At 30.5% G+C, this 19,635-nt stretch overlaps 2 protein-coding genes across 2 annotated transcripts; both read right to left on the reverse strand.

Annotated features, from left to right (window-relative positions):
• Positions 1-7,034: 7,034 nt before the first annotated feature.
• On the reverse strand, positions 7,035-8,081 carry LOC143197529 (non-structural maintenance of chromosomes element 3 homolog). Its single transcript, XM_076406066.1, has 4 exons — positions 7,830-8,081; positions 7,556-7,772; positions 7,284-7,498; positions 7,035-7,229 (listed from the first exon to the last, which is right to left on the reverse strand). Exons 1-4 carry the CDS (start codon positions 8,061-8,063, stop codon positions 7,119-7,121), a joined length of 777 nt encoding a protein of 258 aa, XP_076262181.1. The 5' UTR covers positions 8,064-8,081; the 3' UTR covers positions 7,035-7,118.
• Positions 8,082-15,940: 7,859 nt separating this feature from the next.
• Positions 15,941-16,983, reverse strand: LOC143197528 (non-structural maintenance of chromosomes element 3 homolog). The gene is made up of 4 exons (XM_076406065.1): positions 16,725-16,983; positions 16,451-16,667; positions 16,179-16,393; positions 15,941-16,124 (listed from the first exon to the last, which is right to left on the reverse strand). Exons 1-4 carry the CDS (start codon positions 16,956-16,958, stop codon positions 16,014-16,016), a joined length of 777 nt encoding a protein of 258 aa, XP_076262180.1. The 5' UTR covers positions 16,959-16,983; the 3' UTR covers positions 15,941-16,013.
• Between the last annotated feature and the right edge of the window lie 2,652 nt (positions 16,984-19,635).

The raw sequence follows: 19,635 nt of genomic DNA on the forward strand, positions 1-19,635 counted from the left end.
CATGAATTAAAAATGATCGCACAATAACTACTAGAGCTTTTTAAAATAAAATTAATGCTTTATTTATTATCGGACAGAAATATTTTCTAACAAAAACCGAGGGTGTTAGATACACACCAAAAAGTCAATCAAAAGAAATATTACCTATTACTTATTTGTCATTCACAATTTTAATTTTTTACCCTATTACATTAACAATCTTGAAAAATATCGTTCCAAAGTGTTGCTATATTAATATACAATATATTTTTATTTAGAAGCAAACTACCAAAAAAATCATAAAACTAAATATATTATATATAAATCTAGGAAAGCATATATTCGGTATACATTTTTGTCAAGGTCGCGCCTAGGACGACAGAGTCAGAACGTTAAAAAGCAGTCGAATGAAACTAGTAGAACCGAAAATAGTAACTAAAAGTACACGACTCAAAAACAATCGATAGTAAAAAGTAATACAATCAGTCGAACCGAAACTAGCGACTGATTAGCCATAGTTCCCAACGCTAATTATGTTCTAATAAAAAAGTGCATTTCCTTACTGCCCCAACTAAAATTGAATTAGTGTTGGTAACTATCGAATAAAAACAGTCGATTCGACCACTATTTTTTAAGTTAATCATGTTTCTCCCATAATAAAGTTAAGTGAGTAATTTAAAAATGATGTTACTAACATTTGTCTTAAAAATATCTTCAATATATGCCCGAAAATATATTTGATTTATAATAATCATTGAAGTAATTTACGTCTGCATATTAAAGTATACGCAAAATATATCATGAGCTAACACTTACTAACCATTTTCAAATTCCATTTAATAAAACCTAAGTATTGAAAAATTTAAAATTTATACATTATAACAAAGGCGTCATAAGTGAGATTATTTTTAAAATTTTAGAATAACAATCAGCGCACCTAAAAGCAAATATACATATATATTCTTATTCTTCCCTTTTATATAATAAACATAAATATGGAATATTCAATGAAGTAAAAACTGTTCGTATATTAAAAACTTTTAGTTTAATTTCTTCTAGTAATTTGATATACGTAAAATATTATCATAACAATTAAAATATACAACACTACTGTCTCTGAAGGTGATTTGATCGGTGGTACGAAAATGTTTCAATACATCAAGAATCAAGATTTCAGTTCACCATCAACCATTCCTGCATATTAAAAATACATTATAAACAAAATCAGTTTTAGAGCATTACCTTACCCCACGGTATTTTGATTTTTTTCATATAAAAACCATAAATCTTCACATTAAAAGCACAAATCAAATTAAATGCACTGTTATCCTGTTATTATTAAAGAAACTGAATAATAACGTTAAAAAGCAGCAATAGAACTGACATAACACAAAATAAACCCAATATTTAATTCAAATAAAACCTAGAATAGAGCGGAAAAAACGTTTAGAGTGGGGAGTTGAGAATTAAAGTGATATATGCAACCAATCCTACAAGCTAAAGGAAATGGCGTGAATTTCAATAATAAAAAAATCATGCTAAATGTCAAATCAACAAAATCAAAATACATGCACATTTATATCGTTTATCCTGATAAAACCTACCATTAACTTGACCCCTTATTACTTGACTCATTATATCCTGACCCCGACCCTTCTACAAAACCCTGTATCATTTATCCATAATTTTTGATTCATTATAATGAAGTATTTGGTAGATAAATCATATGAGAAATAAGGGAATTTTTTAAATTTGCTCATACATTCTGCAACCATACATATCACAAATTAATAGTTATAAAAAAGTTTATTTATTTTATAAAATATTTTTTCATGATAAACGATTTAATAGCTGGCTTAGTTGCCGCAGTAGTAAAGGCGACAGGATGGTCCCCCTGTTGCGATAGTCGCGAGTTCGAATTCTGCTGGGGCATGTAAGTAAATTTGTGATGTTTGTGAATGCCCTTAGATAAGAGTACAAAATCCGACAAGGAAAATGATCCCAGTCACGCCAGTAACCAGGCTGGGTAAGACGGGATGTCTTCTGGGATAATTTCTAAGTCAATAGGCTTAATAATAACTCGCCAGTCAATAGGCTTAATAATAAACTAACTTTAAAAAAGACAAGAAAAAAAAATTACTGTATAGTATTATAATAATTACATGCAATAACATGCAATTTATAATTTAATTTTAAACGAAGTAGTATTACTTTTATATTTGAATGTTCTGTGGATCTGTAAAAAAGAATGGAATTTTTCTATGAAATGGAATAATACCCCACAAATATTTTATTGTATTTTAATATGTTAATTGATATTTTTAAATATGTCCGCGGCCAGAAAACATATCGATAGAAAATAATTTTAAAAAATCAATATATGGGAGGAAAAAAAATACCGAAATCTTTAGTGCAATAACTACGGTATTAAAAAAAATAAACCAATATAAACCAAATCAATAGATTAGCCAAAATTATCTATATTTTTACTAATAATATCGATAGTTTTTATCAAGAATATCGAAATTTTTTTTACCCCCTACAGCTCTATATTATTATGTTAAGGTTAGTTCTAGTGTGTTTCCCCGGTTATATATGTTTTCTCTTTATATTATTTGAGTATGATTTGCTTTAATTGTATACTACTATTATTTTCCTTGTTAAGCTTAAGTTATGGATTGTTATTAAATGATATAAAAATATTTTTGGCGACAGGGACTCTATTGTTGGTAAATAGCAATGTTTATAGTTAATTCACTGGTATAAAAGGATCTATATCTGGGACGCTTTTAACTTTGAAGAATAATAGATACCTCATCGTGGTATCTTTATTCGGAAACGTGGAAAAATAATCCCTCTGTGCCAGAAACAAACCGAGTTTTAGGTTTGACTAGTGAACCAGCAGAAGACAAATCCGCATTAAGTTCTAGTCACGAATTGCTGAATGTAATGATATTACATTTTCATATGAATTAATTAACGAAGAGGTATATTAATGTGAAATTATTAGATGCAATTATATATCAAAAATTTCATTGACCTCTGCACAATACAGTTTTTACCATCGCTTTCTATTTAGGAAATGAAAATTAAGCAGTGGATGGTAAAAGCTTGAAGAATGCTCAAAGGAAAGCTGCACAGAGGGCTCTGAAAAATACAGAATATCAACATCATTCTTTGAAGATCAAAAAGAGTGAAAGGAACCTGAAGAAACACCTGTAGCTTTACTAAACAATTTAGCATTAAAGGTAAGGATGTCTGTACAATACTCCATAATTAATGATATTTTGGTATTCAATATTGTTTAGTTAAATATAGACATATAAATAAGGTGCCTTTTAGGAACAAATAGAAGGCAAGACTGCATCACCAGACATTTCAGAGAAAAAATCTTATTTGCATAAAATGAATGACACGGTTCATTTTAATGATACTCTTCATGTTAGAAGAAATGATTCTGACACGAAGGGACCTTTCAAAGTCCATTTTAACGTCAACGACGTCAAATTTTATGGAGAGGCGCAAACGATAAAAAATGCTCGTAATGAAGCTGCATTGCAAGCTCTAAATTATATTAACAAAACAAGGAGGAGTTCTCATTTGAAGCAATGGGTAGACAATTTATTATAGAAAATGATGATTAGATAACTTACCTTTATTTCAGGTAATTGCAAAGAACAAAATCAAATGATAAAATTACCCATTTTTATTGTGTATGAAGCTGCTCAAAAACGTAATTTGGAGGTTAACTTGGAGATAGTCTGGGCCAGCCCATAAGAAATCATTTACAACAAAATGCACGGTTGATGATTTAGAAGTCGCTGGATCAGGAAGATCGAAAAAGGATCGCTTCTGAAAATGTTACCTGGTTTAGTGAATATTCCTGAGATTGAAGGGTAAACACACAAACAGCAAGAAAACTCTAAAACTCCTCTCCAGCAACCAACAAAGTCCAAAAATAAAAATAGGAAAACAAAATTGTAGACTATTTTCGATATGATTGATAGAATGTTTGACAATGTGGTAGATTTTGACAACGGTCTTATTGGTAAAGTACAAGGCATGTCAGAGGTAATTTAAATTAGTTTTTATGATATCAAGTGTATTTTTATAGTCTATTTTCAGGATGATGCCAATTCCAACAAATCTTAAAATTAGGTCACCTTTTAAACTTAGAAGTACAATATACTGAGTTCCTTGAGAATGAACAACACTACGCAGTCTTATGATTGGGAACAATATAAGCTTTTGTAAGAAATTATTGATACAGAGTTTTTTAAAGCCTTTTTCCTTACATTATTATTTAGATGTGCTTGGGTGAAGGCGTAAATATCAAAAATTCTCGTGACCTAGTAGCTAAATATGGATTGAATGTGCTCTATTAACTAGGATTACTAGATAAATTTTTCGAAAATTCCACAGATGTCAGGTAATTTTATTTGGTTTAAATTCGCTCGGCAACCCAAAAAACAAATTTCTACAATCTTGTCAAATGTCTGTTTCTAAACAATCGGTCTTGCCGTATCATTTTTATTTTCCCACAATCTTATTACAGATGAAAATACACTTATTTAATATTGTAGTAATATTTTGGACATAGAATTATTCCAAGATTGATATATAGGAGACAATCAACATAGAAGATGAGAAAAAGGATTCTGAACTGTGACTTTATGTGTTATTTAGTATTATATTTATGTTATAAGACCGATTTTCATAAAATTACATTTATAGATATAAGTTACTTTGTTGGCAAAGGTTAATAAATAAAAATTGCACTGAGCTCAGTTTATTTTGATATATTTTGTTTGAACCTCTGAGTTGGACTTTGATTTTTTGAGTAAGGTATTTCTGTTACCTTTAATTATACAATTCCCTGTTAAAATAAAAGAAAATGAGTTTGCATTTAGGGAGTTCGTTGAAAATATCTAAAATTTCATTTTAATTCGGAATATTTAATTAATTTGTCGAAAATAAATTTTATAAGATATTTTAAATTTTATAGCTTAAAATGATTATATGTAATGATACAATTATTGTCTGGAGCTTTATTTTATTTATAGTATATTGTGAAGTAACCTTTGAACTCTTAAATATAACTAATCATATTTTCTAGTCCAGCAGTTGGGTTAAATAGGAATATATTCGGATCAATTTTCTAAGATAACACACTAATTTCATTCATCCAAGAGAAGAAGATCCAAGATGGAAAGGTAATTTTAATATAAAATGCACTATGATTCAGCTGTTTTTTCATTAAAGCATAATTTATTCTATATTATTGCTATAATAATAAATAAAAAAGGTTCTATTTTTAACAACTACCATTTAAGTAAGAAAAGAAGACATCGTTATCCCGTAGATTAATATTGGTAATTTGAGTGACATATTAAGAAAATTGTACAATATATATTATTATGAATTAAACATTATATAACCAATTATTTTATTGATATCATTTTTATTATTTTACCTGTCTGTCTATAAGTCTGATTATAAATATGCATAGAATTTGTCCGTATTAAAACAAAAAAATTGTTTCAAAGAGACTTGGCTTTGGCTTTATTCCTGTTACAGTCTGTTAATTCTTCTTCAATAGTCTGAAAAAATATATGCCCAGCTTAAAACACTATTTTTTTCTACCACTTTAAGTATCTACACTATTTAAATTTATAATATATATTCTTCACAATTTCTGTCTGACATGTCATGCTAAAATTATTACTTACCTTGAAAGGATTAATTTTTCTTAAATTACACATTCTAGATGTAAACTGATATTCTGATAGTCGGCGATGGTGCAACTGGAATAAGCGCGACTATACGAGCCAAACAACTGTTGGACGCGGAAGGGAAGAAAATCAGGGTCGGTGGAATCGAAGTCATAGCACACTTGATCGGTGGTCTATACGGAACATAGATTTTTAGGTAATCATCGTCGAGAAGGCCCCATAAATGGGACTGGAAAGAGAAGGGCGCGCCTCTGAACACTCCCCTAACGGAGGATAAGTTCGGTCTATTAACTAGCACCGGTAGGATTCCGGTACCAGCCCTGCCAGGTTGGATTCTTTGTCTTAAATCGATTTATATATTGAATAAATGATATTTCGTCAGGAACTCCGATGTTTAATCACGGGAACTATATCGTCCCGCTGGGACACGTTATTCAGTGGTTGGGAGAGCAAGCTGAGGCAGTGGGCCCGGGTTATGCACCTTCCGAAGTCCTGTACAACGATGACGGGAGCGTTAAAGATATCGCGACGAATGATTCAAACATAAACCGGATGCGCGGAGCACACCATCGGCTGGCCCTTGGATAAGAACACCTACGGAGGATCCTTTCTGTATCATTTAACGACGAGGTATCCCTGATCGCCGTCGGGTTTGGATTACATCAATCTGTACCTGAGCCCGTACAAGGAATTCCAAAAGTACTGAATATCCAAAGATCGGTAATGCGGTAATGTTCGTTTCTTCGCAGGTTCAAACACCATCCGTTCATAAAGCATCACTTCGAAGACGGCAATAGGATCTCACCAGGGCACCGGCAGTTTTCACAGTATCCCCAATCTCACTTTTCCTGGAGGATGCTTAGTAGTAGCTTTGCCACGGGTTTTATTACCTTGCCGAAAGTTAGTTAAAAGGATTGTACCTAATGAAAAATTAGAGCATTACACAAAAATAAGTTTTTTTTATTAATGAATTGTTTAAAAGTTCATAAAATAATCACCCAAATGTCATCAAAACACAACTGGAATCTTTTAAAGTCAACTAAAAGCGTACATATAGTGTATAACACAAATTATGTTATGCAACACTTTAAACTCGCAAAATCCTGTCAAACGAAACTTAGGCATCTTCGACGGACTCGAAGATTGTTATTGTCCCGCTGGTGTGTATGAGTTTGTGCCACTCGATTCTGGAGAGGGCCATCCACCGTAAGACGTGCAACATCAAGGACCCCAGCCAGAATAACTGGGTGGTCCCAGAAGGAGGTCGCGGCCCAGCTTACAACGCAATGTAAGGACCAATGAGATTTAACATTTTCCTATATCTTTTTATTTATATTGTATTAGTTAAGAAGATACAATTTTTGTATACAAATAAACTTTATATTGTAGTTCTACCAGTATCGGTGACTAGCTTGATTCATCCCTTGTTTCTTCCTTTAGCTCTTCTCTTTCTTTGAACTGATTCTCGGCCGCTCTGTAATGTTCTGGCCAGTCTTTTGGTTGCTTATTTCCATACATCTGTAAATCAATAATAACCTGACAATGTGCTTATAAGTCAACTGAAATAGTTACCTCACACACGAACTGTAAAACCTTCATCTTTGAGATTTCAATTTCAGCTCGAATCCCCCATTGGAAAGTTTGTATTTTCGTTTTCTCATCAAACTCACAGTGAAGGTAATAATTCTTTATCAAGGTTTCTCTTATATATTCTTTGACTTTACCGAAAAATGGATGCTCAACTTCTACATCAATATCCAAGGACTTCAGGAAACTATAAAGGGATTCTGAAATAATAAATCAACAATATAAAAACAATAAAGGAATGGTATCGTAGAGCTCACTGTCTGATACTGGCGCGTTTGTCATAAATATATGGGATAAAATTAATAGAGTCAGTATCTTGTGAGCAGCATTTGGTACATTTGAACCAGTTTCATAACTAGAAACACATTCTTCCTCTTCATCGGAATAATTTACAGGAGGCAACATACTAATTAAAAAATAAATTTTTTTTTTCATTTTTACATCATCATATTCAGTAAGTGTGTAACCATATACCTAAAAATGTATGCAAAACAATATCAACAACATCCATATAACAATAATAATACCAACATTTTCCAGAACCTTAATTGCTTGTTGTATAACACTATCCACGCATTGGCCCTTTTTGTGAATTACATTTTGATTTAATTCGGATCTGGTATAAAATGAATTTTCGTCAGCTTTAAGAATAATGTACCTGACTACATCATTGATTATATTTTCTGTATTTTGATCCGGTACGTCTGGATCAGTCTGTGATTTGGTTTTTTGAGACCCGCTAACTGATCTTCGCTTCTTCGACATTTTTACGACTTGAAGAACTTTAAAATCGTGTATCAGCTATCTCCATACAGCACTATCAACACAAAAATTTAAATAACTAGCCGCTAGGGATGCAGAAAAAATATCGATATTTTTTTGTCGATATATCGATATTTTTTAGATGATATAATTTCAGAAGATTAAGTACAATTAAAAAAAACTTTCAAATCGGAACTTACTTTTAAACGTTTAGTGAATTCTGGTACTTAATTTTAATGGTTTATCAAAAATACCGTTATTCCTTAAGAGTTTTAGAAAAAAATATTTTTTAGGCTAATATTTGACTACGTTTATTTTCAATTAAAAATATACATACATTTTTTTGTAAAATATCGATATATCTTATACTTATTGCAAAAAATATATATATTTTTTCCTTCGACATATCGATATTTTTTGTGGCCAACATGCCTACTAACCACTACAAAATATGCAAAATCTAATGCACGGCTTGGCTTTTTATTTTAATTCTTAATGTCAGACGAGTATGTTCGATCCCTTTCCTATATAAATTGTAAGAGAGGAAAGGACGGATATAATTGCTTGGAGCAATTAATTTAATATTTGCTTATATTTTACAACCTTAGTATACGCGAGACGTATTCCTTCACGTACTAACTTTAAAAAAGAAAAAGAAAAACATTACTGAATACTATTAATATATCTATAATACTTACATTTTAAAGGAAGTGGAGTTACTTTTATATTTGAATGTTCTGAGATGAATTGCTATTTTTAAACAATATACTAAATAAATATAAACAATACAATACAACTTAAACTAAACATGTATTACTATGTGATATATAACATGTATTACAATAACCATGAATTAAAAATGATCGCACAATAACTACTAGAGCTTTTTAAAATAAAATTAATGCTTTATTTATTATCGGACAGAAATATTTTCTAACAAAAACCGAGGGTGTTAGATACACACCAAAAAGTCAATCAAAAGAAATATTACCTATTACTTATTTGTCATTCACAATTTTAATTTTTTACCCTATTACATTAACAATCTTGAAAAATATCGTTCCAAAGTGTTGCTATATTAATATACAATATATTTTTATTTAGAAGCAAACTACCAAAAAAATCATAAAACTAAATATATTATATATAAATCTAGGAAAGCATAAATTCGGTATACATTTTTGTCAAGGTCGCGCCTAGGACGACAGAGTCAGAACGTTAAAAAGCAGTCGAATGAAACTAGTAGAACCGAAAATAGTAACTAAAAGTACACGACTCAAAAACAATCGATAGTAAAAAGTAATACAATCAGTCGAACCGAAACTAGCGACTGATTAGCCATAGTTCCCAACGCTAATTATGTTCTAATAAAAAAGTGCATTTCCTTACTGCCCCAACTAAAATTGAATTAGTGTTGGTAACTATCGAATAAAAACAGTCGATTCGACCACTATTTTTTAAGTTAATCATGTTTCTCCCATAATAAAGTTAAGTGAGTAATTTAAAAATGATGTTACTAACATTTGTCTTAAAAATATCTTCAATATATGCCCGAAAATATATTTGATTTATAATAATCATTGAAGTAATTTACGTCTGCATATTAAAGTATACGCAAAATATATCATGAGCTAACACTTACTAACCATTTTCAAATTCCATTTAATAAAACCTAAGTATTGAAAAATTTAAAATTTATACATTATAACAAAGGCGTCATAAGTGAGATTATTTTTAAAATTGTAGAATAACAATCAGCGCACCTAAAAGCAAATATACATATATATTCTTATTCTTCCCTTTTATATAATAAACATAAATATGGAATATTCAATGAAGTAAAAACTGTTCGTATATTAAAAACTTTTAGTTTAATTTCTTCTAGTAATTTGATATACGTAAAATATTATCATAACAATTAAAATATACAACACTACTGTCTCTGAAGGTGATTTGATCGGTGGTACGAAAATGTTTCAATACATCAAGAATCAAGATTTCAGTTCACCATCAACCATTCCTGCACATTAAAAATACATTATAAACAAAATCAGTTTTAGAGCATTACCTTACCCCACGGTATTTTGATTTTTTTCATATAAAAACCATAAATCTTCACATTAAAAGCACAAATCAAATTAAATGCACTGTTATCCTGTTATTATTAAAGAAACCGAATAATAACGTTAAAAAGCAGCAATAGAACTGACATAACACAAAATAAACCCAATATTTAATTCAAATAAAACCTAGAATAGAGCGGAAAAAACGTTTAGAGTGGGGAGTTGAGAATTAAAGTGATATATGCAACCAATCCTACAAGCTAAAGGAAATGGCGTGAATTTCAATAATAAAAAAATCATGCTAAATGTCAAATCAACAAAATCAAAATACATGCACATTTATATCGTTTATCCTGATAAAACCTACCATTAACTTGACCCCTTATTACTTGACTCATTATATCCTGACCCCGACCCTTCTACAAAACCCTGTATCATTTATCCATAATTTTTGATTCATTATAATGAAGTATTTGGTAGATAAATCATATGAGAAATAAGGGAATTTTTTAAATTTGCTCATACATTCTGCAACCATACATATCACAAATTAATAGTTATAAAAAAGTTTATTTATTTTATAAAATATTTTTTCATGATAAACGATTTAATAGCTGGCTTAGTTGCCGCAGTAGTAAAGGCGACAGGATGGTCCCCCTGTTGCGATAGTCGCGAGTTCGAATTCTGCTGGGGCATGTAAGTAAATTTGTGATGTTTGTGAATGCCCTTAGGTAAGAGTACAAAATCCGACAAGGAAAATGATCCCAGTCACGCCAGTAACCAGGCTGGGTAAGACGGGATGTCTTCTGGGATAATTTCTAAGTTGGCCACTCGCCAGTCAGTAGGCTTAATAATAAACTAACTTTAAAAAAGACAAGAAAAAAAAAATACTGTATAGTATTATAATAATTACATGCAATAACATGCAATTTATAATTTAATTTTAAACGAAGTAGTATTACTTTTATATTTGAATGTTCTGTGGATCTGTAAAAAGAATGGAATTTTTCTATGAAATGGAATAATACCCCACAAATATTTTATTGTATTTTAATATGTTAATTGATATTTTTAAATATGTCCGCGGCCAGAAAACATATCGATAGAAAATAATTTTAAAAAATCAATATATGGGAGGAAAAAAAATACCGAAATCTTTAGTGCAATAACTACGGTATTAAAAAAAATAAACCAATATAAACCAAATCAATAGATTAGCCAAAATTATCTATATTTTTACTAATAATATCGATAGTTTTTATCAAGAATATCGAAATTTTTTTTACCCCCTACAGCTCTATATTATTATGTTAAGGTTAGTTCTAGTGTGTTTCCCCGGTTATATATGTTTTCTCTTTATATTATTTGAGTATGATTTGCTTTAATTGTATACTACTATTATTTTCCTTGTTAAGCTTAAGTTATGGATTGTTATTAAATGATATAAAAATATTTTTGGCGACAGGGACTCTATTGTTGGTAAATAGCAATGTTTATAGTTAATTCACTGGTATAAAAGGATCTATATCTGGGACGCTTTTAACTTTGAAGAATAATAGATACCTCATCGTGGTATCTTTATTCGGAAACGTGGAAAAATAATCCCTCTGTGCCAGAAACAAACCGAGTTTTAGGTTTGACTAGTGAACCAGCAGAAGACAAATCCGCATTAAGTTCTAGTCACGAATTGCTGAATGTAATGATATTACATTTTCATATGAATTAATTAACGAAGAGGTATATTAATGTGAAATTATTAGATGCAATTATATATCAAAAATTTCATTGACCTCTGCACAATACAGTTTTTACCATCGCTTTCTATTTAGGAAATGAAAATTAAGCAGTGGATGGTAAAAGCTTGAAGAATGCTCAAAGGAAAGCTGCACAGAGGGCTCTGAAAAATACAGAATATCAACATCATTCTTTGAAGATCAAAAAGAGTGAAAAGAACCTGAAGAAACACCTGTAGCTTTACTAAACAATTTAGCATTAAAGGTAAGGATGTCTGTACAATACTCTATAATTAATGATATTTTGGTATTCAATATTGTTTAGTTAAATATAGACATATAAATAAGGTGCCTTTTAGGAACAAATAGAAGGCAAGACTGCATCACCAGACATTTCAGAGAAAAAATCTTATTTGCATAAAATGAATGACACGGTTCATTTTAATGATACTCTTCATGTTAGAAGAAATGATTCTGACACGAAGGGACCTTTCAAAGTCCATTTTAACGTCAACGACGTCAAATTTTATGGAGAGGCGCAAACGATAAAAAATGCTCGTAATGAAGCTGCATTGCAAGCTCTAAATTATATTAACAAAACAAGGAGGAGTTCTCATTTGAAGCAATGGGTAGACAATTTATTATAGAAAATGATGATTAGATAACTTACCTTTATTTCAGATAATTGCAAAGAACAAAATCAAATGATAAAATTACCCATTTTTATTGTGTATGAAGCTGCTCAAAAACGTAATTTGGAGGTTAACTTGGAGATAGTCTGGGCCAGCCCATAAGAAATCATTTACAACAAAATGCACGGTTGATGATTTAGAAGTCGCTGGATCAGGAAGATCGAAAAAGGATCGCTTCTGAAAATGTTACCTGGTTTAGTGAATATTCCTGAGATTGAAGGGTAAACACACAAACAGCAAGAAAACTCTAAAACTCCTCTCCAGCAACCAACAAAGTCCAAAAATAAAAATAGGAAAACAAAATTGTAGACTATTTTCGATATGATTGATAGAATGTTTGACAATGTGGTAGATTTTGACAACGGTCTTATTGGTAAAGTACAAGGCATGTCAGAGGTAATTTAAATTAGTTTTTATGATATCAAGTGTATTTTTATAGTCTATTTTCAGGATGATGCCAATTCCAACAAATCTTAAAATTAGGTCACCTTTTAAACTTAGAAGTACAATATACTGAGTTCCTTGAGAATGAACAACACTACGCAGTCTTATGATTGGGAACAATATAAGCTTTTGTAAGAAATTATTGATACAGAGTTTTTTAAAGCCTTTTTCCTTACATTATTATTTAGATGTGCTTGGGTGAAGGCGTAAATATCAAAAATTCTCGTGACCTAGTAGCTAAATATGGATTGAATGTGCTCTATTAACTAGGATTACTAGATAAATTTTTCGAAAATTCCACAGATGTCAGGTAATTTTATTTGGTTTAAATTCGCTCGGCAACCCAAAAAACAAATTTCTACAATCTTGTCAAATGTCTGTTTCTAAACAATCGGTCTTGCCGTATCATTTTTATTTTCCCACAATCTTATTACAGATGAAAATACACTTATTTAATATTGTAGTAATATTTTGGACATAGAATTATTCCAAGATTGATATATAGGAGACAATCAACATAGAAGATGAGAAAAAGGATTCTGAACTGTGACTTTATGTGTTATTTAGTATTATATTTATGTTATAAGACCGATTTTCATAAAATTACATTTATAGATATAAGTTACTTTGTTGGCAAAGGTTAATAAACAAAAATTGCACTGAGCTCAGTTTATTTTGATATATTTTGTTTGAACCTCTGAGTTGGACTTTGATTTTTTGAGTAAGGTATTTCTGTTACCTTTAATTATACAATTCCCTGTTAAAATAAAAGAAAATGAGTTTGCATTTAGGGAATTCGTTGAAAATATCTAAAATTTCATTTTAATTCGGAATATTTAATTAATTTGTCGAAAATAAATTTTATAAGATATTTTAAATTTTATAGCTTAAAATGATTATATGTAATGATACAATTATTGTCTGGAGCTTTATTTTATTTATAGTATATTGTGAAGTAACCTTTGAACTCTTAAATATAACTAATCATATTTTCTAGTCCAGCAGTTGGGTTAAATAGGAATATATTCGGATCAATTTTCTAAGATAACACACTATATTTCATTCATCCAAGAGAAGAAGATCCAAGATGGAAAGGTAATTTTAATATAAAATGCACTATGATTCAGCTGTTTTTTCATTAAAACATAATTTATTCTATATTATTGCTATAATAATAAATAAAAAAGGTTCTATTTTTAACAACTACCATTTAAGTAAGAAAAGAAGACATCGTTATCCCGTAGATTAATATTGGTAATTTGAGTGACATATTAAGAAAATTGTACAATATATATTATTATGAATTAAACATTATATAACCAATTATTTTATTGATATCATTTTTATTATTTTACCTGTCTGTCTATAAGTCTGATTATAAATATGCATAGAATTTGTCCGTATTAAAACAAAAAAATTGTTTCAAAGAGACTTGGCTTTGGCTTTATTCCTGTTACAGTCTGTTAATTCTTCTTCAATAGTCTGAAAAAATATATGCCCAGCTTAAAACACTATTTTTTTCTACCACTTTAAGTATCTACACTATTTAAATTTATAATATATATTCTTCACAATTTCTGTCTGACATGTCATGCTAAAATTATTACTTACCTTGAAAGGATTAATTTTTCTTAAATTACACATTCTAGATGTAAACTGATATTCTGATAGTCGGCGATGGTGCAACTGGAATAAGCGCGACTATACGAGCCAAACAACTGTTGGACGCGGAAGGGAAGAAAATCAGGGTCGGTGGAATCGAAGTCATAGCACACTTGATCGGTGGTCTATACGGAACATAGATTTTTAGGTAATCATCGTCGAGAAGGCCCCATAAATGGGACTGGAAAGAGAAGGGCGCGCCTCTGAACACTCCCCTAACGGAGGATAAGTTCGGTCTATTAACTAGCACCGGTAGGATTCCGGTACCAGCCCTGCCAGGTTGGATTCTTTGTCTTAAATCGATTTATATATTGAATAAATGATATTTCGTCAGGAACTCCGATGTTTAATCACGGGAACTATATCGTCCCGCTGGGACACGTTATTCAGTGGTTGGGAGAGCAAGCTGAGGCAGTGGGCCCGGGTTATGCACCTTCCGAAGTCCTGTACAACGATGACGGGAGCGTTAAAGATATCGCGACGAATGATTCAAACATAAACCGGATGCGCGGAGCACACCATCGGCTGGCCCTTGGATAAGAACACCTACGGAGGATCCTTTCTGTATCATTTAACGACGAGGTATCCCTGATCGCCGTCGGGTTTGGATTACATCAATCTGTACCTGAGCCCGTACAAGGAATTCCAAAAGTACTGAATATCCAAAGATCGGTAATGCGGTAATGTTCGTTTCTTCGCAGGTTCAAACACCATCCGTTCATAAAGCATCACTTCGAAGACGGCAATAGGATCTCACCAGGGCACCGGCAGTTTTCACAGTATCCCCAATCTCACTTTTCCTGGAGGATGCTTAGTAGTAGCTTTGCCACGGGTTTTATTACCTTGCCGAAAGTTAGTTAAAAGGATTGTACCTAATGAAAAATTAGAGCATTACACAAAAATAAGTTTTTTTTATTAATGAATTGTTTAAAAGTTCATAAAATAATCACCCAAATGTCATCAAAACACAACTGGAATCTTTTAAAGTCAACTAAAAGCGTACATATAGTGTATAACACAAATTATGTTATGCAACACTTTAAACTCGCAAAATCCTGTCAAACGAAACTTAGGCATCTTCGACGGACTCGAAGATTGTTATTGTCCCGCTGGTGTGTATGAGTTTGTGCCACTCGATTCTGGAGAGGGCCATCCACCGTAAGACGTGCAACATCAAGGACCCCAGCCAGAATAACTGGGTGGTCCCAGAAGGAGGTCGCGGCCCAGCTTACAACGCAATGTAAGGACCAATGAGATTTAACATTTTCCTATATCTTTTTATTTATATTGTATTAGTTAAGAAGATACAATTTTTGTATACAAATAAACTTTATATTGTAGTTCTACCAGTATCGGTGACTAGCTTGATTCATCCCTTGTTTCTTCCTTTAGCTCTTCTCTTTCTTTGAACTGATTCTCGGCCGCTCTGTAATGTTCTGGCCAGTCTTTTGGTTGCTTATTTCCATACATCTGTAAATCAATAATAACCTGACAATGTGCTTATAAGTCAACTGAAATAGTTACCTCACACACGAACTGTAAAACCTTCATCTTTGAGATTTCAATTTCAGCTCGAATCCCCCATTGGAAAGTTTGTATTTTCGTTTTCTCATCAAACTCACAGTGAAGGTAATAATTCTTTATCAAGGTTTCTCTTATATATTCTTTGACTTTACCGAAAAATGGATGCTCAACTTCTACATCAATATCCAAGGACTTCAGGAAACTATAAAGGGATTCTGAAATAATAAATCAACAATATAAAAACAATAAAGGAATGGTATCGTAGAGCTCACTGTCTGATACTGGCGCGTTTGTCATAAATATATGGGATAAAATTAATAGAGTCAGTATCTTGTGAGCAGCATTTGGTACATTTGAACCAGTTTCATAACTAGAAACACATTCTTCCTCTTCATCGGAATAATTTACAGGAGGCAACATACTAATTAAAAAATAAATTTTTTTTTTCATTTTTACATCATCATATTCAGTAAGTGTGTAACCATATACCTAAAAATGTATGCAAAACAATATCAACAACATCCATATAACAATAATAATACCAACATTTTCCAGAACCTTAATTGCTTGTTGTATAACACTATCCACGCATTGGCCCTTTTTGTGAATTACATTTTGATTTAATTCGGATCTGGTATAAAATGAATTTTCGTCAGCTTTAAGAATAATGTACCTGACTACATCATTGATTATATTTTCTGTATTTTGATCCGGTACGTCTGGATCAGTCTGTGATTTGGTTTTTTGAGACCCGCTAACTGATCTTCGCTTCTTCGACATTTTTACGACTTGAAGAACTTTAAAATCGTGTATCAGCTATCTCCATACAGCACTATCAACACAAAAATTTAAATAACTAGCCGCTAGGGATGCAGAAAAAATATCGATATTTTTTTGTCGATATATCGATATTTTTTAGATGATATAATTTCAGAAGATTAAGTACAATTAAAAAAAACTTTCAAATCGGAACTTACTTTTAAACGTTTAGTGAATTCTGGTACTTAATTTTAATGGTTTATCAAAAATACCGTTATTCCTTAAGAGTTTTAGAAAAAAATATTTTTTAGGCTAATATTTGACTACGTTTATTTTCAATTAAAAATATACATACATTTTTTTGTAAAATATCGATATATCTTATACTTATTGCAAAAAATATATATATTTTTTCCTTCGACATATCGATATTTTTTGTGGCCAACATGCCTACTAACCACTACAAAATATGCAAAATCTAATGCACGGCTTGGCTTTTTATTTTAATTCTTAATGTCAGACGAGTATGTTCGATCCCTTTCCTATATAAATTGTAAGAGAGGAAAGGACGGATATAATTGCTTGGAGCAATTAATTTAATATTTGCTTATATTTTACAACCTTAGTATACGCGAGACGTATTCCTTCACGTACTAACTTTAAAAAAGAAAAAGAAAAACATTACTGAATACTATTAATATATCTATAATACTTACATTTTAAAGGAAGTGGAGTTACTTTTATATTTGAATGTTCTGAGATGAATTGCTATTTTTAAACAATATACTAAATAAATATAAACAATACAATACAACTTAAACTAAACATGTATTACTATGTGATATATAACATGTATTACAATAACCATGAATTAAAAATGATCGCACAATAACTACTAGAGCTTTTTAAAATAAAATTAATGCTTTATTTATTATCGGACAGAAATATTTTCTAACAAAAACCGAGGGTGTTAGATACACACCAAAAAGTCAATCAAAAGAAATATTACCTATTACTTATTTGTCATTCACAATTTTAATTTTTTACCCTATTACATTAACAATCTTGAAAAATATCGTTCCAAAGTGTTGCTATATTAATATACAATATATTTTTATTTAGAAGCAAACTACCAAAAAAATCATAAAACTAAATATATTATATATAAATCTAGGAAAGCATATATTCGGTATACATTTTTGTCAAGGTCGCGCCTAGGACGACAGAGTCAGAACGTTAAAAAGCAGTCGAATGAAACTAGTAGAACCGAAAATAGTAACTAAAAGTACACGACTCAAAAACAATCGATAGTAAAAAGTAATACAATCAGTCGAACCGAAACTAGCGACTGATTAGCCATAGTTCCCAACGCTAATTATGTTCTAATAAAAAAGTGCATTTCCTTACTGCCCCAACTAAAATTGAATTAGTGTTGGTAACTATCGAATAAAAACAGTCGATTCGACCACTATTTTTTAAGTTAATCATGTTTCTCCCATAATAAAGTTAAGTGAGTAATTTAAAAATGATGTTACTAACATTTGTCTTAAAAATATCTTCAATATATGCCCGAAAATATATTTGATTTATAATAATCATTGAAGTAATTTACGTCTGCATATTAAAGTATACGCAAAATATATCATGAGCTAACACTTACTAACCATTTTCAAATTCCATTTAATAAAACCTAAGTATTGAAAAATTTAAAATTTATACATTATAACAAAGGCGTCATAAGTGAGATTATTTTTAAAATTGTAGAATAACAATCAGCGCACCTAAAAGCAAATATACATATATATTCTTATTCTTCCCTTTTATATAATAAACATAAATATGGAATATTCAATGAAGTAAAAACTGTTCGTATATTAAAAACTTTTAGTTTAATTTCTTCTAGTAATTTGATATACGTAAAATATTATCATAACAATTAAAATATACAACACTACTGTCTCTGAAGGTGATTTGATCGGTGGTACGAAAATGTTTCAATACATCAAGAATCAAGATTTCAGTTCACCATCAACCATTCCTGCATATTAAAAATACATTATAAACAAAATCAGTTTTAGAGCATTACCTTACCCCACGGTATTTTGATTTTTTTCATATAAAAACCATAAATCTTCACATTAAAAGCACAAATCAAATTAAATGCACTGTTATCCTGTTATTATTAAAGAAACTGAATAATAACGTTAAAAAGCAGCAATAGAACTGACATAACACAAAATAAACCCAATATTTAATTCAAATAAAACCTAGAATAGAGCGGAAAAAACGTTTAGAGTGGGGAGTTGAGAATTAAAGTGATATATGCAACCAATCCTACAAGCTAAAGGAAATGGCGTGAATTTCAATAATAAAAAAATCATGCTAAATGTCAAATCAACAAAATCAAAATACATGCACATTTATATCGTTTATCCTGATAAAACCTACCATTAACTTGACCCCTTATTACTTGACTCATTATATCCTGACCCCGACCCTTCTACAAAACCCTGTATCATTTATCCATAATTTTTGATTCATTATAATGAAGTATTTGGTAGATAAATCATATGAGAAATAAGGGAATTTTTTAAATTTGCTCATACATTCTGCAACCATACATATCACAAATTAATAGTTATAAAAAAGTTTATTTATTTTATAAAATATTTTTTCATGATAAACGATTTAATAGCTG

The sequence above is a fragment of the Rhynchophorus ferrugineus genome, unplaced genomic scaffold (genome assembly GCF_030347505.1).
Source record: "Rhynchophorus ferrugineus isolate W39M unplaced genomic scaffold, kcgeb_rfMv2 rfM5, whole genome shotgun sequence".
Lineage (NCBI taxonomy): Eukaryota > Metazoa > Arthropoda > Insecta > Coleoptera > Curculionidae > Rhynchophorus > Rhynchophorus ferrugineus.